The sequence below is a fragment of the Podarcis tiliguerta genome, assembly GCF_965153285.1.
Source record: "Podarcis tiliguerta genome assembly, chromosome: 1".
Lineage (NCBI taxonomy): Eukaryota > Metazoa > Chordata > Lepidosauria > Squamata > Lacertidae > Podarcis > Podarcis tiliguerta.
Genome location: NC_139534.1, coordinates 52,861,572 through 52,885,922, shown reverse-complemented (window position 1 = coordinate 52,885,922; position 24,351 = coordinate 52,861,572). Strand labels below are relative to the sequence as shown.

General features: G+C 45.0%; 1 protein-coding gene across 18 annotated transcripts in view; it reads left to right on the top strand.

Annotated features, from left to right (window-relative positions):
* OBSL1 (obscurin like cytoskeletal adaptor 1) overlaps nucleotides 1-24,351 on the top strand; it is a 64,280-nt gene that overhangs the window by 3,584 nt on the left and 36,345 nt on the right. For 11 of the 18 annotated variants that reach the window (XR_014508447.1, XR_014508448.1, XR_014508449.1 and 8 more), the window contains exons 3-12: nucleotides 4,989-5,258; nucleotides 5,338-5,598; nucleotides 7,777-8,082; nucleotides 9,229-9,510; nucleotides 11,070-11,348; nucleotides 12,053-12,325; nucleotides 15,001-15,273; nucleotides 15,828-16,100; nucleotides 16,953-17,225; nucleotides 20,599-20,871. Coding sequence is in view for 11 of the 18 variants with exons in the window: in XM_083428975.1 (XP_083285101.1) it covers nucleotides 4,989-5,258; nucleotides 5,338-5,598; nucleotides 7,777-8,082; nucleotides 9,229-9,510; nucleotides 11,070-11,348; nucleotides 12,053-12,325; nucleotides 15,001-15,273; nucleotides 15,828-16,100; nucleotides 16,953-17,225; nucleotides 20,599-20,871 (2,763 nt within the window). In the remaining 7 variants the exon portion in view is untranslated. Of the gene's footprint in view, nucleotides 1-1,123; nucleotides 2,632-3,706; nucleotides 3,738-4,988; nucleotides 5,259-5,337; nucleotides 5,599-7,776; nucleotides 8,083-9,228; nucleotides 9,511-11,069; nucleotides 11,349-12,052; nucleotides 12,326-15,000; nucleotides 15,274-15,827; nucleotides 16,101-16,952; nucleotides 17,226-20,598; nucleotides 20,872-24,351 lie in introns of those variants that run through there. The other 7 variants (XM_083428974.1, XM_083428977.1, XM_083428971.1 and 4 more) reach the window with 6 other exon arrangements.

Sequence of the window (24,351 nt, the reverse complement as noted above, 5' to 3'; positions counted from 1 at the left end):
AGCTTCCAATATATATAAAAGCATAATAAAACATAAAACATTTTTAAAAAAACACCCTTCAACATTTCTCTGATGAAAATAGAGATGTCCTATTCTATTATTATTATTGTTGTTATTATTCCCCGCTTATCTGACTGGTTTGCCCCTGTCACTCTGAGGAGCTTCCAACATACATAAAAGCATAATAAAATATAAAACATTAAAAAAACAACCCTTCCCTATACAGGGCTGCCTATGGGGATAGCATATATCCATACCCTCCTACATTTCTTTGATGAAAATAGGGGCATCCTAAAGAAAAGTGGGACATTCTGGGATCAAATTAGAAACCGGGACGGCTTCTGTAAATCTGGGAATGTCTCTGGAAAACAGGGACACTTGGAGGGCCTGGTCTTAGATTATGGAACCCATTATGCCTGCATGACCTCTGATCCACCCTTGCCCTAATGAGAATGATGAACCAAGCAGCCAATTGCTCCAGGCTGGGAGAGTACAGACAGCTTATTATGTAAAATAAGAACCGTGATGCAATAAAGAAGTACAAGCTCCAGAGTTGGCAGTTCACTTGCCAGAGGGGGGACAGGCCTGGAGCCAAAGCGGTCTCATGTGGAACTCCTATGGCCTTCTCTTTTGGGCCTGAGAGACAGTAGCAGACTCAAAGGCCACTGTAAACGTGGTGGGTACTGCTCCCTGCTTGTTGTCTGCTTTTATGCTGAGGTGTCTGGGTGACCCTTCTGGGACATTCCTGGAAGCCTTGCCAGGAATGGGGAGTGTATGCCACTCGCCACTGACAGTGCCTATGAAGTGCTGAGTAGTTTGGGTAGTAGCCAGAGAGACCAGGTCAAATGCCAAGTGCAGGGCTGAACATGAAATATTTCCCATCCGGAAGGAGGAGACATGGCATGTGAGATAGCGGTCCTAGAACATAACTTGGCAGGATATTCTTCCATCTTGCAAAAAGAACTATAGCCCTTTTTACACATACAATGAATGTGTACAGAAATTACTCAAGTAATCAAGAGGTGTGTGTAGGTGGGGCAGGGGGGTAGGATAATATCTGCAGCTTTTGTGCCTGCTCACTTGAACTGTAGCCTTTTTAGCAACAACTGCACATTGACAAATCTTCGGAGTTATGTGCCTACAAGCTATAAACCCATGGGATTTCTCTCCAGAATTACTGATCAACACATAGAAGTTGAGTGTGTGTGTGAAGGCAATGGGCACAATCCCCTCTTTTACCCATGGATTCTACTCAATTTTTTGAGTGAAGGAGGCTCTTGGTGGCTCAGAGAACTGAAGGAGATTTTGTTTGCTGGCTAGCAGGATAGTGAGGCCTAGTTACACAATGGCAGATGAGGTGGAAATACTCCTGGATTGTAGGTGGGGATTGCAGGACTGAGTCCTCCTCTATTGCACATACAACCCAAGATGTCAAGCTGAAAAATTAATGTCCAGCTTGCTACTAAATCCATTTAAAAAATAAAAATGGATGAGCATTCGGTGCCGGATTACTAAGTAGGCACTGGCCTATGGGCCCTATGCCTTTTAGGGGCCCCGTGAAAACAGATCAAAATAATATTGATTTGATTTTGAAAGGAAATTACAAAAACATATTAGGACACAATTTGTGGGCCCCCCACCCCACCCCCCGTTCAACTGCCTAGGCCCTAGAGGCCTCCACCGGGTTTAATCCAGTGCTATGAGCATTTAGTCATGTGATCTTCCACCTGCGGTTTGAAGTGGTTTTTACTGTTTTGTCCTGCTGCTGAACTAGACCTCTGCCTCTGAAAGGATGTTGATGGGAAAGGTCTGCCAGTGCCAGGGTCAACAACAGCCCACTCTTTGTCAGACCTGGAAATTGGGCTATGTTTGGCCTTGGGCTGCCCATAGTTCTTGGTGCTGCCGCAGCAGAAGTAAGAATTCCTTGTAGAAGCTGCTGGCCACCCCTGGACATTTGTGGACTGGTATGGGACAATTCATACTAATGCATGTCATATTGGCTAAAATGAGGGCAAAGTGTGACAAGGGGGAGAAAGGAGGGTGTGCTTAAAAAAAAAGTTTCTCGAAGTGTGACAGCATTTATGGACGGGCCCATTCTTTGATGGCTTGAAGCCCTTAATTTTGAAGAGGGTTCCAAGGAGATCAAGGGAGATGATGATAAAGGCTCTGCTGAGTTGTGCACTTTTGTTTAGCCTGGAGAGCAGAATCTGGGAGGTGGATGCATGATAACAGGCTTCAGTTATACGTCAAAGGCTGTCCTTAATAAGAAATGAACCAACTGTTCTCTGAACCTACTGAGGGTCAGGCAAGATGAGAAATGGGCTTTACAAGGCGGGGGCTGGGAGCAGGGGTGAGAGATTGAATACCAGGAAGGTTTTTCTGTCCATAAGAATAGCCACGCAATGGAACATGTTACCCAGAGAGTTTGAAGTGCCTGCATTCGTGTTGTTGTTTTTTGTTTTTAAATAGTTGAAACATCTGTCAGGACGGGAGCCTGAGTGGATAAAGGATGGAATGAAAAAATCCCCTCAGAAGAAGCAGAGAAAGAGAGATGGCTAGTTGTACAGAGGAACTGAGTAGGCCAACTGTGGCCCATTAATAATAAATTGAATAAGTTATTGTGGCATGCTGGTAAACAGAAGGGAAACAGATTGTTTAAAGCCTAGATTAAGCAAATAGTAGATGAGGCAGTACAACTGTTCCCTGACTGTACCCCTTCAGATTGAATTAAATGTTTATTTTATCATCATCATCATCATTATTATTTAAAATTGCATACTGCTATATAATTTTAAAAAATCAAAGCAGTTTACAGCAATAAAACCATAAAGACTATATAAAGCATTCTTTGCTCATAGAAAATGGGACATGATAGAAAAGTGTTACAGCCTGGCATTTCCCCTGAAATGCTAGCTTTCTTTGGGTGTGGGAGAGGTGGGGGTTTGCCTGACTGAAGTGGCTCAGTCAGGATTAGTTTTACCACCTCACTGCTTGTGTTGACCTGGACCAACCAGAACATTATTTCTAGGGGGAATTCCCTTTAAAACATGACACACATTTTAAATGATTATTTGTTGTTATCTGTCTTAATGTCTTCTCATCCAGGGCTTAATCTTTGCTAGGCCTCAGTCCTGACATCTGTTCTCAGTTCTGAGATCTTTGGATGAAGGGCGATATACAAATTTAATAAATAATAAGAATAAGAATATAGGGTGCTGCCTTATACAGAGAGAGGCCATTAGTTCAGAACAGTCTGCCCTAACTAGAACCAGTTTCCCAGGATTTTAAACAGGGGCAGGGCTTTTTTTTCAGCTGGAACTTGCCGGAACTCAGTTCCAACACCTCCCAGGTGGGGCCTTTGCCATTATAAGAGAACAAGAGAGGCGTTCATGGTGAGTTCTGGCACCTTTTTATTAAAAAAAAAAGCACTGGAGATTCCGGGTGATTGAGTCAGAGCCCTTCTGGATGCAAGGCACATACTTTTCCACTGAGCTATGAGCAGGGGTGGACTTTGGTAATATGGTGCCCTGAGCAAGGACAAATTTTGGCCCCCCTCCCAAATAATTCATCTTTTCACAATAATTCATTTTGCAACAGTTACTTCTAAAATAGATATTCTCAATATTATTATTATTATTATTATTTTGCGCCTCCTCAGCTTGTCGCCCTGTGCAAGGGAACCACCCACACCGCCCTAAATCCAGTGCTGCTATGAGAAAAGATGAAACTTCTTACCAGTTGGGTGCAAAGTATATTAATCTTATCACTGAGTAACCTTATAGAAACCCCATGCATTGGAGATTAAGGGGAAGGACTTCCAGACAAAGGATATTATTTCCAGACTGACTTGAGCCTGGCGTCTTTTTGTCCTGAAATTAATCACTGAGCTCAGCTGTGCCATCAAAGCAACCCCTGCCTGTTCTTCCCAGAGCAATTTGCCCTTGCTGTTTCCCACATTTCCATCTCTGTGTTGCATTCCCTTGGGCTGCTGTGTGGGTGGCAGGTGTCCCTTTGCACTGGGACCCGGATAGCTGACAGCAAAGAGGTTCAGTGTGATAGATACCACATGCCACCCACTTAGCACTCTGCCACTTCTCAGAATAACCCTTGGTAGGAGAACCTGGCTGCCCTCCCCACAATTCTACATTCCAATTCTGCTTCCCAATTCTGCAGGCAAAGGAAGGGCAGGTACTAGCTGAATATTCCTCAGTACCTTTCCTCAGGGCCCCACAGCAGCTTTACAAACAATTGAGTTAAACCTTTCATGTTTATCTAGTCCCTTTTTCAGTTTGATGGCAAAACATTCCAGAAAGAATGTGGGCAGGAGATAACCATTAGTGCTTGTTAAAACAATTATGTTTAAACCCTCACATTCATATTCCCTTTCAAGGTTTGATGACAAAATATTCTAGAAAGAACATAGGCCGGGGAGATTACTATCATGTTTGTTAAAACTGCCTTGTGCATTTGTAAATGTTGAGATTCAGTATTCATTAACGCCTCTGTTCATCTTACTGATTATTCCATGTGGCAAAGCCCCAAAGAGATAAACTAGTTACAGACACTTTTTCATGATGGGTGGGGGGGGGGGTCAGTGGGTATCACAACACCAAGAAAATGTGACGTGGTGCTCAGCTCTTTGGTCTTCCCAAGCTCTAGAAAGAAGAACCAGATAGGGGTTTCTGGGCTGCAAATGTGCTTGATGGTTGAAGTAGGAGCCCAGCCAAATGGAGAGGAGAAAATATCAGTTGTGTTGGTTGTGAAACAAAACACAAGGAAGCCAGAGGGCTGAGGCAGGAGGGCTGTGGCAACAACAAAGGAATGGACCTTTGTTAGGGAGAAGCTTGATATTTTCTGGATCCCAGCACCCTGACTCTTTTCCTCAGCTCTGGGACCCTGAAGATTTCAGTTGTCTCTGTGGAGATGGTCCTTTTCTTATGTTCAGGTTTCCACATACATTCAGGTCTGTCTTTATCTCTTTCTCACAGAACCCCGACTGCGGTTCCAGGCACCATTGGTGGATGTGGAAGTGCTGGAGCGCCAGGATGCAGTCTTAGAGTGCCAAGTGCCTCTGGAGACCATCCCTACAGCGTGGTATCTTGAAGACAAGCGCCTGCAGCCCAGCCCCAAGTACCTGATGGAGGAACAGGGCCTGTTGAGGCGGCTGACAGTGCGGGATGCCCGGGCTGACGACGATGGCATTTATCTGTGTGAGATGGAGGGCAAGGGCCGCAGCGTTGGGGAGCTGTCAGTTCAAGGTGAGGAGAGTTTTGGAGTCATGTGTGGCTATGATAGAGGCTCTTCTTTCTGTGCTAACTGTCCAAACTCTTTCTTCAGGTCTGATTGTGAAGCGGTTGCCGCGGAAGCTGGATGTGATGGAAGGGGAGAATGCCGCCTTCTACGTGGAGACGCGGGAACCTGTGGAGGCACCGAGTTGGGGCCGTAATGGCCAGGAACTGGTGGAGGCACCCCATACCCTCATCAGAAGCTTTGGCAAAACCCATCTTCTGGTCCTGGTGCACGTAACACGGCACGATGCTGGGGTCATCACTTTCACGGCGGGCGAGTCGCAGACCTCCGCACAGCTCCGTGTCAAATGTGAGTGGAGAGGAGAGATGGGGCTAGTTGCAGCAGGAGAAGGAGCATTCAGCTAGCCACAAAACCCATTACATTTGGCCTTTGACACAAACTCCAATCGTTAGTTTCCTCACTAAAGGAAAAGTTTATTATTTCCTGTCTTTCATCCTGGACTGGATTGGAATTGATATCCCACAGAAAAGAGGTTTTACATATCCCACTCTAGAGTCAAACTAGATTCCCCCATAACGAATAATAAAATCATAGAATTATAGAGCTGAAAGGGACCCTGAGGATCATCTAGTCCAACCCCCTGCAATGCAGGAATATGTTGTAGTGTTCTAGTTGGTAGGCCAGGCCTGGATCCAGCCTGATTGAGACTGCCCTGAATGACGTGGAGTCGGGTCATGACTGAATTGCCACAGAAATTTAAACCAATATTCTAATAATGACTAACACATTTCAACCCCTCTTTTGACCTCAGGTTCTGGTTTTATGCTGTCTTTTATCCATTCTCCTATGAGAGCCCTTCAAAGGTCACACTCTGCCTTTCAGAGGGTGTCACCAGACTGCCAATATTTTGCAGGAGGGATGCAAGCACATATCGTGAAATTTAGGTTTGTGCAATTAAAGTAGGTTAAAGTGCTATGTCACCAGAGTGCAACGAACCCGCTTTTTTAAAAAATGTACTTTTTGTGTTAGGAAAGTGGCAGTAAATTGCATTGAAGCAGGTGGAATGAATGAATGATTAATGGAAAGTTGTGTAGTAAACACCCTGCAAGCAAATCAGGATGAATAGGAGGATCAATGATCATTGTTGTATAACCACCCTGCCAACATTTTAGAATGAATGTTAAATAAGACCAGATATGATCTAACCTCCATGTAAGCTTTGTGCAAGCAAATCAAGATGAATGCTCAATAAATAAGTTGTCTAGAGGAGCCCTCAGCAACTCTATGCCAGAATGAGGATCAAATTGCTGTAGAATCACAAGAGAAAGAAATTGCAGCTAAGCTACAAACTAGCTACTTGTGAGACTTTACAGCTGAAATCTATTGTACTTGAAACGTCTCAGGAACAAAATTAATCATACATAGAAGGCTTTGCTGACAGCAGCTGTTTTTGTTTTCTGTTTTTCCTGCTGTCCAACAATCTAAGCTGCTCCCTGCTCCCTGACGTATGCCCCAATTGTGTGGTTTTTTGCCTTGATGGTTTGTTTTGCTAACAGTTTCAGAGGTTGCAATTGATCATGCAAAAGTAGTTGGAATCGGCAAGGGCTGCTTAATATTTTATCTAGGTGTTTGTTCCTCTCCCATTCCCTCAAGCTTCATTCCCATGCTCTGGAATGGGGGAGGGAGGACAAGGGTTAAATAAGCCACCCTATCTCTCTTCCACTCTTGATTGCAGCCTCAGAACTGCTTTTCTGTTTAAAACAGAAAAAACTAACAAAATCATACTTTGTGGAAAGGACACACAGCTTTGTTTAATGTATATTTTGGCCCTAGGTCTATCAAGCAGATAGGCAGATTGACGATTTTCTTCCCTCCCAAGACACCACTTTTTGGGTTTTAAGAGTGTAAACTGAATTTGTGTAAACGTACATGCTGTTGGCAACATCACATTGAAGTGTCTATTCTGTCATGTGCACGTGTGATGAAGAGCTGTAGAAGACTATTGCTATTTGATGCACACACATTGCCACAAACCAGTTATGGCCTAGATAGGGGCTAGAACTGAAACTCAATCCTAACAAGATGGAGGTTAAATAATTTGTCTAAGAGGCTTCATGGTATCCAGTTTGTACTGAATGGGCTTGTGACCCCTCTAAACTTAAGGATCAAGTTTGTAGTTTTGGCGAACTCACAAGCTTTGTTACTGGAGAACCATGTACCCTTCTCCTCTTCTTCCTCCAGGCCCTCCCTAACTCTGTTCTAGGGGTTCCCCCAATAACCTGGAGCAGATTCAGGGAGAGTGCAGGAGGAAGAGGGGGTCCTATTGCACTAACAGGATGCGCTGGTTGTATAATGTCATCTGACAGGAGTGCCTTGCATCATTTTAAGCTTGTGCACTAACTGCGGCCCTAGATAGATAGATAGATAGATAGACAGACAGACAGATGCTGATCAGTTATCTATTCTCTGGATTATGCCCCAGGTTAATAAGATGGAAAATTGATAGAATTTAATTATTTTCTCTAGGTGCCAAGAGGATCCCACCAAGTGCACCTGTGGCAGCAAGGATGTGCATGTCACGCAACAATGCTGCCCTCCTAACTTGGTGCCCACCACCTGATGTTCACCGCAGCCCACCAAGTAGTTACATTCTTGAGAGGCAGGCAGTAGGAGAAGCTGAGTGGGTGCCTTGCCTTACCACTGATGTTGCCAGCATGGTTGAAGTTCCAGGCGATGGTGTGCCTCAGGAGGCTGACTACCGTTTCCGTGTGTGTTCTGCCAATCAGTATGGATGTAGTGGCCATGTGGAATTCCCAGGCACTGTGCACCTTGGTAAGCCTCTCTGCCCCCTAATAGTGACTGGACACTGTCCCATACTCAAGCATGGATATTGCAAGGATCTATGACCTTTTATTATTGAACCACTGGTCACTCTCTTCTTCCACTGTCCTTTGCCATTGGCCTCTGCAGTTGTGGAAACACTATAAGTGTTGCCACTTCCTTGCTTTCCTGGGCCATGATGATCCACCTGCCTGCTAGACTACCCTTACCATTTAATGGGAAGGACCACTACTCTGTCCAGCTACCTTCTGCTTATATTTGCTCAGCAGGGCACCTAAATTAGCTAGGCTATTTCTTACTAACTAACCAGTATCTTTAGTAGAAACAAACAAAAAAAAATTCCTTCCAGGAGCACCTTGGCCAACTAAGTTTGTTATTAGTATGAGCTTCCTGCAGTCAGCTTTGGAAGCTTGTGGTTTTCTTTCTTTTTTGGGGGGTGGGTGGGAATGCTCATTTCCATTTTTTTTTTTTTTGTCTGAGACCTCCCTATTCCTTTTTATTTTAAAGCTCAGTGTATGTGCTGTGATTACTATCTCCACCTTAGGCAATTCACAATATACTGTGTGGCGATCTTGTGATGGTATCTCCTTCAAACCAGGCCTGCTTCCAGCATGTGGCATATCCGTGGAAGTACATGCCTTTTGTCTGGTACTGGGGCCTCTTAAACAAAATGGCTAGGTTGTGCTCAGGTGAGGAGCAAACTGCAGTAGCGGAATCTGGCAATACAAGCCACCCACTGAAGCATCACCACAGATGTGACAAACCACCCACCATGAGAAATGTGCTAACAAGCTTTCACAACAGTGATATATAATGGATTGTTTTCACTTATTGGATTTTTCACAGTGTGCAGAAATCTAAATTAGATATATAAAAAATACAAGCTATCGTTTTGATGATGGTGACGTCATCAAAAAAACCCATCCTGCAAAAAACCCACCTTCAGATGTGAGCAGCACCAATTCCACAATAACTATCCATCTGGAAGTACCCTCAGACAGTTGAATGCCTCCTATTCATTTTCTTCCACAATCTGAACTCCTTTCTTCCCATTTGTGTGTGTCAGTTGAGTGTGTGTATACATGCATGCCTCACCCATTTTGAGCTGACTTCCTTCATCTCTGTCCGCCTTTGTAGTTCCCAGGGCTCGTATACAAAAAGGACTGCAAGATGTGAAGGTTCATGCTGGAGAGGATGCTACTTTTTCAGTGCAGCTTTCAGCCTCTCAGAGCGGTTGCTGGTCCTTCAATGGGAAAAGGCTGGAAGAGGAGGAGGGGGAAGAAGGACAGCAGTACCAAATCACACACAGCGGGTTGGACCATGCTTTGCGGATCAAAGGAGTGCAGCTAGCAGCCAATGGGTCTGAGGTGCAATTTGAGGCTAATGGTGTGAAGGAATGTGCTGCATTATGTGTACAAGGTGAGCCTTTGGTTGGATCTAGGTAGCGGACTAGGAATTGGTCGACTGTACCTAAAATGATTACATACAAGCAACCATCCCATGAAAAGAGGAGTGCTTTGCCCATAATATGCAACAGTGTTCAATCTTGGGTCCCCAGATGTTGTTGGACTTTATCCCTGACCTTTGGGTAGGCCTGCTTTGGATTATAGTCCAACAACATCTACGGACCCATGGCAGAAGAACAGAGGTTGGGCCTATGAATTGTTCTGCTGTGAGAATAATAGTTTAGATGGAATTTAGATGGAAATAACGGCATGGAAGTTAAGGTTTAAAAACCTCTTCTGTAGGTATTGCTGTTCCAGTCAAAACCAGAGCCCCATTTGCAACTATTTTCAAGTAAAACAAAAAAATATAGCAGGAGATCTGATCATGAATTTCCTGTGCCATATGTGGTCTAGCCCTCCAAGCTGCCAGCTGTTATTCCACTTAGATTCCTTGCAGCTGGAATCTTTATAGCTGTAAATGACAACAACTGGCTTCAAGGCATTTGCATCAGATCTCTTTGAAACACCCCTCTGACAGTTTACTCTGAATTGCATTTGTTTATTTTGAGTTTCTGTGATTTGCACTAGTCTTTGCACAAACCAAAGCCAAATTGGCACAATCCAGTTTTGCTGAAACTAGTAGATAAGATGTCCTCCTGCACATAATACATTTCAGCCAATCTAAAATCTCAGTCATAACTTATGTTGTCTTATGTATTTATTTAATTTCCAAGATCTCTGTGGCCTCCAAGGCATCTCCCCTATATGATTAAAAACATATAGCACAGCTAAAATACATAAATGCATGCATAAATACAACTGAACATAAAATACATCAGTTGCAATTGCATAACAAGTAAAACAGCAATCCAAAAACAAAGCAAAAAATCAGATAAACAGAGGTAGCGACAGTTTAAGCAATTAAAATAAATGGGAAGCTTGTCTTCTTGTTTGCCTTGTCTGTACATTTTAATTTTTATTGTCCTTTAAAAATGTTTTTTCTATACTATAAAGGCTACAATTCATTGTGCATAAATAGATATAAACATACCTGCTGTTGTATAATATGTGTATGAGGCGTGACATGATTAAAGGATCTTTCCATTGCATTTCAGTTATTTACAAGGATTACCCAAGGAAGGCTTTTAATCTGAATCACTGTTACTAAAGCAGGAACTGTCACAATATTCTTCTGAGTAAAGGAGATTATGAACAGTTGGATTAAGCCTATGGATCCATTGCCTTGGCACCAACTGTGTTGAAAGATGGAACAAATCAACACAAGCTTCATATCTGTCACTCAGAGTTGTGTTTAAATTCAGATATCCTGATGATTCTTCCATTCCAGCAATTTCTTGTGGTTATCACCACAACTTATTACCACAAGGTAGTCACTTCTGTGCTTTTCACATGTGACACTGGACAGAGGTTTTCTCTCACAGGTGTACCTGGTGTTTTCAAGTGGCATCACCTGTTCTGTCTGTGAAGTTAATGTTTCATTTTGCATAGGTTTCACACGCTGTGTCTCCCCAGCCCCACAGGTACATATCACCCCAGTGCCTGAGGCCAGGCGACTCCGAACACTCACAGCTGGCATGCCTCTACTCCTGGAGTGTGAAGTCTCTATACCTGACACCCCCATCAACTGGTTTAAAGAAGGGAATCCTGTGGCCTTGGATGATAGTCGCGTTGGTGTCCAAACCGAAGGCCGTATCCACAGGTTGTTGATTTCCTCTGTCTGCTCTTTGGACTCTGGGACATATACATGTGATGCAGGCGATGATGCTATCAGCTTCACTGTGACTGTGGATGGTGAGTGGAGGAAAAAGAAGTTGGCCTAGTTTTGAGGATCAGCTAGTGTAAGTTCTACTTGGGTCACCAATGGAGCCACTGCTGTGGGCAAAAGGGTGTCATTGAGGTCTTTCCCTGACACCTGTGAAACCTCTGAGGCCACCCACACACTGTCACCTTGGCCCTGGCGGGTTAGGATAGTTAACTATTCCTTCCTTGAAAAGCGAATTACATAGAGCTGAAGGAGGAAATTGGAAGACTGATACTCTTTCCCACTTCCTCTTCAACTCTATGTGCTTATCAAGGCTCAGATTAATTGTACGGGGTCAGACTTTTACTAAGATCCCTTTGAAAACATAACTGTGTGTGCGCGCACCTTCTCTCTTTCTGTCTCAGGGCAAGGAGGAGGAATAGTCCAGGGGAGAGGAGGGAGAAGAGACCAGAATGGGTGGTACCCACAACGTTTGCTCAACAACCTGAATGTGCCTATGGGCCTAAAAAGAGTTATGCAACCCTTGCTAGATTAAGGTCTTAGAATAAGGTCTAACCTATTAAAATAAAGGGGTCCCTTAAAATAAGGGGCACCTGTGAGATTTCTGCCATCCGGTCCCAGCAGGAGTTTGTCCTGCAGCCCAGTCTTTTCCACCCCCAATTCAGAAAATGTGCTCCATCCTCTGAATATTTTCCACCTTTTCTGCCATTATAGTAACTCTTTGCTGTTGCAGAACCTCCTGTGAGGGTTGTTCACTCCAATGCTGAGGAGGCCCATACCTACCAGGTCACAGAGCGTGTGGTGCTAACCTGTGAGCTGTCCCACCCCAATGCTCCTGTGCGCTGGTACAAGGATGGGGAGGCAGTGAATGAAAGCGACAGCTTCTTACTGGAGAGTGAGGGCCCACACCACCACCTGGTCATTCCTGCAGCACAGGTGAAGGATGCAGGGGAATTTGTGTGTGACATAGGTGGAGATTCTGTGCTCTTCAACGTCACTGTTACAGGTCAGTAATTTCCCCCAAATGAAGGGCCACCACAATCTGAACATGCCCTCCCTGCTCAGTCCTTGATAGCTTGGTACAAAGAATCAGATAGATAACAACCTTTTTTTCTGGCTCAGATAAGGGGACAAATGACAAGCAGACTTGTGGCACTTAAAAACAATACAGGAATATATATCTGCATTCATAGGGAAAGGCCTGCTTCATCCAATGCATGGACAATGAAGATGGTGGATATCCATTTTTAATTCTGATTCTGATGAAATAGGCTCTTGTCTATCAAATCTCATGACAAAATTAAGTAGCTTGTCTTTAAGGTGCCACATGTTTCAGTTTGGGGTAGGGTTTTAATCTTTTTTCTATAGCAGACTACATAGCTCCTTTTTCTGAGGAGTAGGAACATTCTTCTCAGCCATTTGGACTCTGGCACCTAAGTTGCAGAAGATTTTACAACAGTGATGTAGCAGACCAGGAACAATACTGCACAGAGCTGTGTCTGGCACTTTCATTATGTAGTTTTCATTGTATGCTGAAGATGCACCTCTTTGTCCTGGCCTGAGAGAGAGAGATTTTCAGGAGACACACCCTATTATTGTGACTGTTGTTTTTTTAAAGCCGTTTTTAATACTGTGTTTTAAAATAGCTTTCTAATTCATCCTACAACCTTAAATGAAAGGAGGGTAAGAAATATTAATATTAATAATAATGTGATCTCTTGGGGCACTCTTTGTCAGTCCTTCTCATGTCAAATAAATGAGGCCTCTCACCAAGAGAAACTCACTAAATAAGTTAAGCCAAGGAAGATGTAGGCTACATTAGTGTGCATGACTAAGGCTGAAAGTGGATCTTTTATTTTGAAAAAAACCTTGAAGTTCCTTTAACCAAAATGTTACAAAATAGTGAGCAAGCTTTTGAGTCCACAAGAAGTCTTAATCAGGCTGAATGTTAAGCAAAGCAGATGGCGTGTGTTATATGAGGGGAAAAATACATTTTTAAAATGTATAGTCTGAGAAGGGGCATAGCTGTGGGGTTATCGTGAAGAGCACTCACACTCTTGAATTAACCACTCCATCACTGTTTTATAAACTTGAAATGCTGAGCTTTTCTGAAATTGTCTACTGGTGCTTCATTGTTCCAAACACACAATTAGATTTTCAAAGGTTATTTCAAACACACCTCTCCCCTTTCGTTGTTTCTCAACTGAGTTGCTGGGGTCACCATTCCAGAAAAAGAAAAGAAACCTGTTCAACAGCATTGTTGGCCCAAAAGCTTAGGAATGAAGCTTGAGTGAAGTACCGTATTTTTTGCTCTATAAGACTCACTTTTCCCCTCCTAAAAAGTAAGGGGAAATGTGTGTGCATCTTATGGAGCGAATGCAGGCTGCGCAGCTATCCCAGAAGCCAGAACAGCAAGAGGGATTGCTGCTTTCACTGCGTAGCGATCCCTCTTGCTGTTCTGGCTTCTTGGATTCAGAATATTTTTTTTCTTGTTTTCCTCCTCCAAAAAATAGGTGCGTCTTATGGTCTGGTGCGTCTTATAGAGCGAAAAATACGGTAGCTGCTGTGAATGACCTAAAGCACAGGATTTCAACCTTTTTGAGTCCATGAGTCCCTTTACCAACTACATTCTTTCTGCGGCACCCCTGTGGGGCTCAGGAGCCCAGTTATGTCACCCTGTTTGCCTGCAGAGCTGGCAGCTTCTCACACTTTTCAAACACCCTCCCTCGTTGAGAGAGGGAGACTTGCCCAATGGCTTGGCAGTTTGAGTTTCATGGCAAAGTCAGAATCTGTATGTGGGCCATTCTGTGTCCAAGCCCTACATGTTAATGGCATTTATAATTTCTAAATTACTTTAACTGTTAGCTAAGTGAGCAAATTCCCATTCCATAACAACCCTGCAAGATTGGTCACTGTTATCTCTGTTGTGTGTAGATGGGAGAGCTGAAGTTGACAAACAGTGGCTTGCTCAAGGCCAAACAAAGAGTCTGTGGCAAAGGTGACATTTGAAATCCAAGTCTTCCAAATACAAATTCATCTTTCTGTCTTCTAAACCAGCTGACCTCTTAGTAATGGGAGATATGATGGCACGAGGTTCTGTCACTGAAAGCAGGCCTCCTTGTGCACCCTTCCTTTCCTCCAAGGTGATATGCATAGTTCTCCCCACTTTATCCTCGCAGCAACCTTGCGAGGCAGGTGAGACGGAGAGGCAGTGATGGCTCTCCCACGTCCCAGTGTAACACCCATCGTTCTGCCCGGACGCTGAGGTCCAGCGCCGAGGGCCATCTGGCGGTTCCCTCATTGCGAGAAGCAAAGTTACAGGGAACCAGGCAGAGGGCCTTCTCGGTAGTGGCGCCCGCTCTGTGGAATGCCCTCCCATCGGATGTCAAAGCGATAAACAACTACCTGACATTCAGAAGACATCTTAAGGCTTCTGGGAAGTTTTTAATGTGTGATATTTTAGTGTATTTTTGGTTTCTATGGAAGCCGCCCAGAGTGGCTGGGGAAACCCAGCCAGATGGGCTGGGTACAAATAATAAATTATTATTGTTATTGTTGTTGTTGTTGTTGTTATTAAGCTCACAGTTTTTTGAGTTCGTTTCCAATTCTAGAGTGGGGATGCAACAGGCTCTGGGGCAGTAATAGGCTTTTCATGGTGCACTTCTCCCTCCCCTCCCCCAGACCCTCCTGTAAGGATCCTGCACTCCAACGCTGAAGAGACCCATGCCTACCGAAACTCTGAACGTGTGGTGCTGGCCTGCCAGCTGTCCCGCCCTGATGCTCCCGTGCGCTGGTACAAGGATGGGGAAGAGGTGGAAGAAAGTGAGCGCCTCCTGCTGGAGAGTGAGGGCTCACACCGCCGCCTTGTCATTGCCTCTGCACAAATCCATGATACAGGGGAGTTTGTATGTGATGCAGGCGGTGATTCTGCCTTCTTCAACATCACCATCACAGGTGAGAGCTTGTCTCCCCCAGCACTGCTCCTTAAAGGTGCCCTGTGCAGCTCCTTTCCACCTCTGACATAGGAGGGCAAAGGGAGCCCCTCAGAAAGACTTGCAACATCCTGTGCAATCCTCCCCATGCTTTGCACCTCTGACATTGTGGGTGGAAAGGAGGGTTGCGGGAGGATTGCAGAGGGCTTTGCAAGCCTCCCCATGCTTCCCCTTTGCACCTCTGACATCAGTATACCTGAAGGAGCGTCTCTACCCCCATTGTTCAGTCCGGACACTGAGGTTCATCTCTGAAGATCTGGCAGTTCCCTCACTGCCAGAAGTGAGGTTACAGGGAACCAGGCAGAGGGCCTTCTCGGTAGTGGCACCCGCCCTGTGGAACGCCCTCCCATCATATGTCAAGGAAATAAAAAATTATCTGACTTTTAGAAGACATCTGAAGGAAACCCTGTATTGGGAAGTTTTAGTCCATCCCCCAGCAATGCTGGAATCTCAACTAAAGCATCCAGCCACTGCATATAAACCTCCAAGGAAGGTGACACTTCTTTTTTGTCACAGAGCCACCCGTGCACGTTGTGTGCTCCAACGCGGAAGAAGATCATACCTATCAGATCTTGGAATGTGTGACATTGTCCTGTGAGTTGTCCCGTCCTGATGCCCCTGTGCTCTGGTACAAAGATGGGGAAGAGGTGGAAGAGAGTGAGGGACTTCGGCTAGAGAGTGAAGGATCCCATCACCGGCTGGTCATTGCCTCAGCTTGCGTACAGGACACAGGAGAGTTTGTGTGTGATGCAGGTGGCGACTCTGTTTTCTTCAGTGTTACTGTTACAGGTCAGTGTGAGATTTGTTGTTTTTCCCCAGACATGCATTTTAAGGCCAATAATGGTCCTCAATCTTAAGGCTAGAGAGCCTTTCACTTCTAAAACTCAAGACAATGCAGTCTTTTTGTAACTTTTCATAGCCATGTTTGAGTTAAATGATACCAAAAGAGGATTCAGTCTGCCCCCTTTATTTGTCATTAGCGATTGTTTCTGAGCATGTAGTTGAGAACTTCTTATTTATCTCTCTCCTTTGTAAGCATTGGTTATTTCTTCTGAACCTCTCTTCTCTGTGGCTGTTCCATGACACTTTCCTGCCCTGTACTGAATTTTGTTGAAGGTCTTTGCTGAATAGCTTTAATGCACGCAATTCAGCCACTTCAGATTCAGAACTCTTGAGTGAATATATCTTGTCATCTAGGGAGACTTCGCTTTGTTAATTATCAGTTCTCTTCAGTGCCCAAAAACTTGGTGGCTTTTGACACAGCAGACAAACATGGCTTCTCCTCCAAAACACTTTGTTGACAATTTCTCAGTTTTAAAGGCAATCTAGATTATATGTCCAGTATAAATTACAGAGTTGGCAAAGGGTTTGATGAGAACACAAGTTCTCCCAAAGAATCCTGGGAACTGTAGCTCTGAGAGGTAAACTACAGTTCCCGTTATTCTTTTGAGGAAGCCGTGTGTGTTAAATGGATGGTGTGTACACAGCCCTGGTGTCCAACAATATCTGAAGGGTCCAGAGTCCCCCAGCCCTATTTTATATGGTTCTGTTCTACTTCCCAAGATTTTGGTGTGGTGTTGGTGGAGAGGGCATGTTTCTTTCTACTGATCCCCATCTATAGAATGTCTCTTCTTGCCACAGAACCTCCTGTGAGGGCTCTTCGCTCCAATGCTGAGGAGGCCCATACCTACAAGGTTGCAGAGCATGTGGTGCTGGCCTGTGAGCTGTCCCGCCCTGACGCTCCCGTGTGCTGGTACAAGGATGGGGAAGAAGTGGAAGAAAGTGATTGCCTCCTGCTGGAGAGTGAAGGACCCCACCGACGGCTGGTCATTCCTTCAGTGCAGATGAAGGACGCCGGGGAGTTTGTGTGTGATGCAGGCAGTGATTCTGTTTTCTTCAACATCACTGTTACTGGTAAGAGAACTAATCAATTTATCTTCGTAGAGAGACGTCCCCTCCCAAACCCATGTCCTTTCCTCTTCTCTGTGCTGCAGTCCATGGTGCTTCAAAGGCCTCATTGGTGTACTTTGGTCAGAACCAAGAGGGAAAGGAGCATAACTGCCATGCTGCATAAATTGTACTGGTCCATCTTGTTTTGTGCTGTGTTTATGAACAGTCATCAGACAGATGCCTGAAGGAAGTTAATGTTCACTGTTGATAGTAACTGGTGGTTAGAGCTCTACTGACTCCGAATAAACACAGGAGTTGCACTTTGGGCTGTTCTGAGTAGTAAGCCACTCTATCCTCATTTGTTATCTAATCCTTTGACAAAACTTTATGTTGGTTGTCATCACAACATCCTGTGTCAGTCAGTATCATAAGCTGATTATACCTTGTGCAAAGAGGTTCTTTCCTTTGTTTGTCTGAAACCTCCACTTCTTATCCATTTCAGTGGATTAGTTTACAGTATACATCTTGAGTGGGAGTGAATAATATTTTCCTATTCACTCTTTTTCATGCCGTTAGTGAATTCTGTTCAGAAGACATTGATGTTTCTTCTTTTTAAGCTAAAAAAATTAAATAAAATCAAACTACTTCATTTACAAGAAAGATACTTGATCTCCTGAATTCTTTTAGTTGCCTTTTTCTGCCATCATTTGCTTTGCTACTTCCAGAGGAGTATCTGTGTTAGTCTGTTGCAGCAAAAACAACAAAGAATCTTGTGACACCTTAAAAACTAAAAAGTTATGGCACAAGTGTTTGTGAGCTACAGTCCCCTTCATCAGATTCATGAAGTGTAATCCTCAGGTGCAGATGTATGTATGTAGATACGTAGAGACGCACACACAGAGATTGTAAGAGGGGGATTTATAAGCAGTGAGGTCAGAGACAGATGAAATGCAAAAAGTACAGATAATGACAATTAGAGCTGAAATATATGCAAAATAAGCACAGTGACCCTTTACAAAGCAGTGATAGGTGACAATCAGGTTGACAGTGCTGAGTTAATTAACATCTGAAGTGGGAAGGGAAACAATTGAATAGAATTGATGGCCTTGATGAATTGTAATTCAGCAGTTTCAGGCTGGAGCCTCTCTTTGTAATTCATTCCTTCAAGTATGGCAATATTAAGATCAGTGCCAAATGTCAAGGGCAAATGGAGCTAAGCTTGGAGCTTTGAATTCAAACTGAGTCAATTTGGGAAAAAGGTCAGACCTATAGGCTTTATGGGGAGCTCTGAAGATCCTAGGAGCTGCTTTCCAATAACCTAAGTGAGGAGCAGTGTCTGTTGTGAATTTCCACTTATGTTCAACCTTTAAATTTGCAAATATTTATAAATCCCAGTAAACTTCCAGTGACCTCCTTAGAAAGGAAACAGAGCTTCAGCCAGTCCTCATTCACTGCACCCCTGAACCCTCTCAATCCAGGCATGCATAACTGTTATTATAAATGTGGGTTCATCACAGGTTTATATAAGGAAGTTGTGTTATTTGCTACTTTATTTTCAGGCACTTTCTCAAAAATTCATAGCACGGCATTTGCCTTCCAAAAAACAAAAATATGGCAGCACGCTGAGATGACATTTTCAATAAGCTTTCCCTCTCTCTTTCGCATGCACTCTGCCCCCACACTTATGCTTCCCATGACACATTGGTTTCTCCTGCCCCCTTCACTTTGCTATCTGGTGCCTGATCCACTGCTTTTCACTTTGGTTAGAAAAAAAGACAACCTGCCAAGCATCCTCCCCCAACCAGTGGTGTAGTGGTCTAAGGTTGGGCGGGGGGGGGGGGGAGCGGAGTGCTGGTGGTGGATGGATTTGAAGAAGTTCACTCTGCTTGTCATGTGATACTTTGAGTTCCAAGCACCCACTGAAGCAGGCAGACGGTCACAGGTCAGCACTTTACTGTTCAGTGGCTATCCAGCTATGAAGCAGGCAGTAGCTGACCAGTGAGACACAACGATTTCTCCCATTGGTGAAGACAACCCATAGTGTTTATACCTAATGCCAATCAGGTTGCGCTTATAACTTGTAATTGCTGCCTCCCATGTTGTTTTTGCTGCGTTTGCAGCACCAAAGTGACCTCCTCAGGGCGCAAGCCTACGCAGTCTGTATGGAGGTCCTGGGCTGCCCAGATGACAAGACCACCACTCTCAGACTCACTGGTGTGATCCAAAGAAAATCAATACATTTGGCACCAGCTTGGCTGCAGGAGTTGCCGGAAGGAGGCATACAAGACGCCATCCAACCACCTTAGGGACTCCTGTCCGGATTTGTATAGGGTTTACTCCTTAGCCTTTTCTTCTCCCAAAGATGTCCTGCAAGGCAGCAGGTACAGATTGTTCCTCAGGATTTACTCTGAAACCTTTCTGAATGAGTATATCAGTGAGGCAGTGGAGGTTTAGGATCAGAGTTTTCCTTCTCCCAGATGGGCTACCTTCCCAGGTTGTTAACCCCACTATATTTCTGCAAGGGATGTGTGTGGTGCTGTGGTCTAAAGCACAGAGCATAGGGCTTGCTGATCGGAAGGTCGGCGGTTCAAATCCCCGTGACGGGGTGAGCTCCCATTGCTTGGTCCTTGTTCCTGCCAACCTAGCAGTTTGAAAGCATGTAAAAGTGCAAGTAGATAAATAGGTACTGCTCTGGCGGGAAGGTAAAAGGTGTTTCCGTGCGCTGCTCTGGTTCGCCAGAAGCGGCTTAGTCATGCTGGCCACATGACCCAGAGGCTGTATGCTGGCTCCCTCGGCCAATAAAGCAAGATGAGTGTCGCAACCCCAGAGTTGGTCACGACTGGACCTAATGGTCAGGGGTCCCTTTACCTTTGCCTTTACTATTTCTGCAGCAGGGTTCCTGCAGGGTCTCCAGTCTCCTAGAGCCACCCAATCAGCATGAAGGGACAGGGGGGGCGCTTTTTAGCCACTTTGTGATCCAACATGAAACATTTAGGAACACTAAAAACACAAGGTGCTTCAGTTTCAGGAGAATGGTGTGCTGTTACCCTGAAAGAAGATACTGAAGCACTCCAAATCATTTTCCATGTATGTATGCAGCAAATAGTAAATCTAACTAAAATGAAGACCTGCATTGATCATTGCAATGTATCTTTAATTATTATTATTGTATAATTATAAGATTATTGCCTAGTCTTAGAAAGTTGCATACCCTTAGCAGGGGCATAGCTGTCAGGGTATGTGGCTGTGACACATACCGTAACTGTGAAGGGACCTTGCACTTCTGATTTTGCTACTACACTACTGTCCCCAACAGTCTCCAAATCTGCTTCTAATTCCTGAAACTTCTCTCTCTCTCTCTCTCTCTCTCACACACACACACACACACACCCTGTAGAGCCACCTGTGCAGATTCTGCACTCCAACGCAGATGCGTCCCATTCTTACCAGGCCTCCGAACGTGTGGTGCTGTCCTGTGTGCTGTCCTGCTCCAGTGCCCCTGTCCGCTGGTACAAGGATGGGGAGGAAGTGGAAGAGGGAGAGCGCTTGCTGCTGGAGAACGAAGGGCCCCTCCGACGCCTTGTCCTTGCCTCAGCCCAGGTGCAAGATTCAGGCGAGTTTGTGTGCGACACTGGGACTGACTCTGCCTTCTTTGTGGTTACAGTTGCAGGTTAGTAAATGTACAGTGGCGCCCTCCTTGGGACTCTTCCCCTGACCACTCTAATACATGGCATATATGTCCTCAGAGTCCCACTTTGAAGCCCATTGCTCAGCTTCTGTCAGAGTAGACAATACTGAGCTGGATTAGGGGTGGGAAACTGGATTTAGACTACAGGCCAGATTCTGATGTCCCCACACTCTCCATGGGCCACTTTGGCAGGTGGTCAGCCCCACCCGCCTGCCAATCACCTGATGTCAGCATGCCATCAGGTGAAATACTTCACTTTGCACACCAGCTTAAATTCACTGTTGGAGCTAATCCCTGCAGGCTGGCATTTGGCACTGAATTTAAATTCATCACCAGTAAATGTAAGCTCCAGTTGCAGCAGGGACTGACTCTGCTTGAGAATTTAGAAGGCACTGAAGGGAAGCCCCACTTGCAGTGGAACAACTGGGAGCTGGCTTTAAGGCTCCCAATTGTTCCTTAGTAGCCTCAGTTTTACCCGCGGATGTCAGCTATGGGAGGGAGGGTGTGGCTGGGGGAAAATAAGGACTCCTGCCAGGCCTACTTTGGCTGGCAGGCTGAAGGTTCCCCAAGCTGAGCTAGACCTACAAGTTGCGTGACCTGGTATAAGATAGCTTCCTATGTTCCAAGGGCATGGGCACCTGAGCTCAAATTCCAGGGATCACATTTGCATTTAGCTTCTATAATCTGTATTGCACTTCACTGTGGAGCCATATGGCAGAGATAATGCCAGTTTGAGCTTTTCCTGTGCTACGTCCTGAAAAAAACTCTAAGGAAGTTGCCTTATATTGAGCCAGACAACCTGTCCATCTGGCTCAGTGTTGCCTACACTGATTGGCAGCAGCTGTCCAGGGTTTGACACGTTTTTTTCTCAAGCCCTACCTGGACACACTGGCGATTGAACCTAGGATGTGAAACGTATGCTCCACAACAGAGCTATATGGGTTCAGTGGTTAGAGCAGAAGCTGGTGAATGAAGCCAGCTAGAGCTGCACCCAGTGGGTGCTTTTGAAAGTGGAAGTTGACAGGCCTGGATTCAGATTTCTGTTAATTGATTTATGTACTGGAAAGGGTGGGGAGGAGATAGAAGTCAACTCTTGTTCCCCCATGGGCCGCCCCTGAGCCTTAGAGGCAAGCAGAGATATTTAAATGATATTTACTAAGAAGTTTAAATGAAAGTACAATATGTAATTGAATATATATTGAAAGAGGAATAGATGTTCATGAGAAAATGAAATTAAGAAATGCTGAAAATAACGAAAAGCAATACAGTTTGTATCTATTGTCTTTCCTACCATATCTGAGTGGGCTCAGAGAGGGTTACAAGATACCCAGAGAAATGAACAGAAATGTCTCTCCTAGATTCCAATCCAACACTTGGTTTTGCTGCACAACACGGATCCTGTGCCATGCTGCACATTTGCATCATATGTGAGTGTCTGGCTTTAGTTAGGAGGGGCTGTGCCAGCCCTTGCTTTTCCCAAAGCCAAACCATGGTGCTGAGCCCTATGAGCCCTACTGCAGCTTCTGTGCTCAAGCTAAGCCCTTCCCAGCTCTAGAGCCAGGGGCTGCAGTAGCTGTGGAGATCCTGTCATGACTTTGTGGGCCAAAGGTATGTGTCTGTGGGCTTGCTTCTCATGCTTAAGCCCCTGATCTTTGTGGAGGTGTGTCTTGGCCATAGGGAATGGAAGGGCAAGCTTTTTCCAGCCTAAGGGCCACACTCCTTTCTAAGCAACATACAGGGGCCCACATGCCAGTGGTGGGCAGAAGGAAAAGTGGGCAGAACAGCGAATAGAAAATTCACCTTTGTTCAGTAAGCTGGTTTCTGCACACATTCACAGGACTCTCTTTGTCCTCCATCCAGAGAAGCAAGAGGCATCATCCGAATTCTCAAGGTTGCAGTCCGAGCCAGGCAAAAACATTTGAGAAGGATGCCGAGCAGCACCAGTGAAGGGTGTGGCAGCCTGGGAAGAGGCTGTGTAGCTGGGGAGAACCCTGAGAGGCAGGTGGAGAGACCAGAGAGCAACATTTGGCTCTTGGGCTTGAGGTGGGGAACCTCACCCCTGGCTTAGAGGATGGCCGCAGGAAGCCAGTCTCCAGCTTTGACTGCATCATGACCCAATGGGTGGAGTACTCATTGCAGCTTTGGGGATCCATGCAACTAAAAGTGCTGTTGTCTGGCACAATGTGGGAGGTGAGGTGGGAAGGGAGCATATGGCAGGCCAGCCTTTATCTTCCATTTTCACCCTAAATCCTGGCTCCAGAGGCTGAGGGCTTATAGCTCTACACTTCTCTCCCTTTTCAGCGTTTGCTGGTATCATGAAAGCAACATGGCCTTCACCCCCTTGTGATTTCTGCAGGTTTGCGTACAGGCAGGGTTTCCCCCCATCCCCACCCAACAAACCAAGATTTTGCTCCATCCCTCCTGACTCATCACAGATCCTCACACTCCTATCCTCTTCCTCTGCTGTTTTGCTGCCCAGCAAACCTGCCCACTAGCTGCCTACTAGAGCAGTGGTTTTCACACTTGAAAATTTTGCCCGTCTGTATTTATTCAAGATACTGGTCCAGATTCAACTAAATTGTTATGTTAGCAGAAGCCAATGGAAGGCTCCTATTAGTGCAATAGGATTTTTCTCCATCAACGCGCCCCCCCCCCCCCGTGCTTCCCCACTCCTTCTTCATGTGTTCCCTCCCTCCCCACATCCACTCAGCAGGGTCAGGAGATCCCCTAGAACAGCATGAGAGGGGAAGAGATGGGAGATAGTTCTGCCCGGCAGGCGGAAATGCTTCCACTGACAGTAGTGTTTACCCAGCAACTTTATGGACCCCTGTGGGAATCCATCCTCCTCCAAATCTGTTGGATGAGGCTAGCCATGCACTGGAAACATTAACAGGGCTACAGTGGCCCACTGATTGATGATGTCCTTCTCTCTCCCGCCCACCTAATGCTCTCTGCAATTTTTCACAGTTTCCAACATTATTATATACGCACTTACACCCACATATATTTTATATAATGAATATATGCAGTAAACAACCAATAGCTATAATAAACAATAAAAGCAAAATCTAAAATAATGATCAAAGCAAATTCTTTCCCAATGGGCGATCAAGTCAGAGAAGAGAATTACGGCTCACCTAAAAGTTACTATCGCTGGTTGTAAATTGAATTACCTTCTGCATACCCCCCTGAATATCAATTCTTCATTCAATACCGATTCAATTACATATTGTGCTTTCATTTTAACTTCTCAGTAAAGTTAATTTAAACTTCTTCGGTTGTCTGTCAGATTCACGGGCACTCCAATAAGCTCCTCATCAGGGAACTGGAGTTCAGCTCTGGATCTTTTCCAAGGCACAATTCAGAGAAAAGTCTTGGTTCAACATTACAAATTGCTGTAACTTGAGACACATCCCACTCAACTGCACCTCTGGTATAAGTTGAGCCTGTTGAAACAGGGGA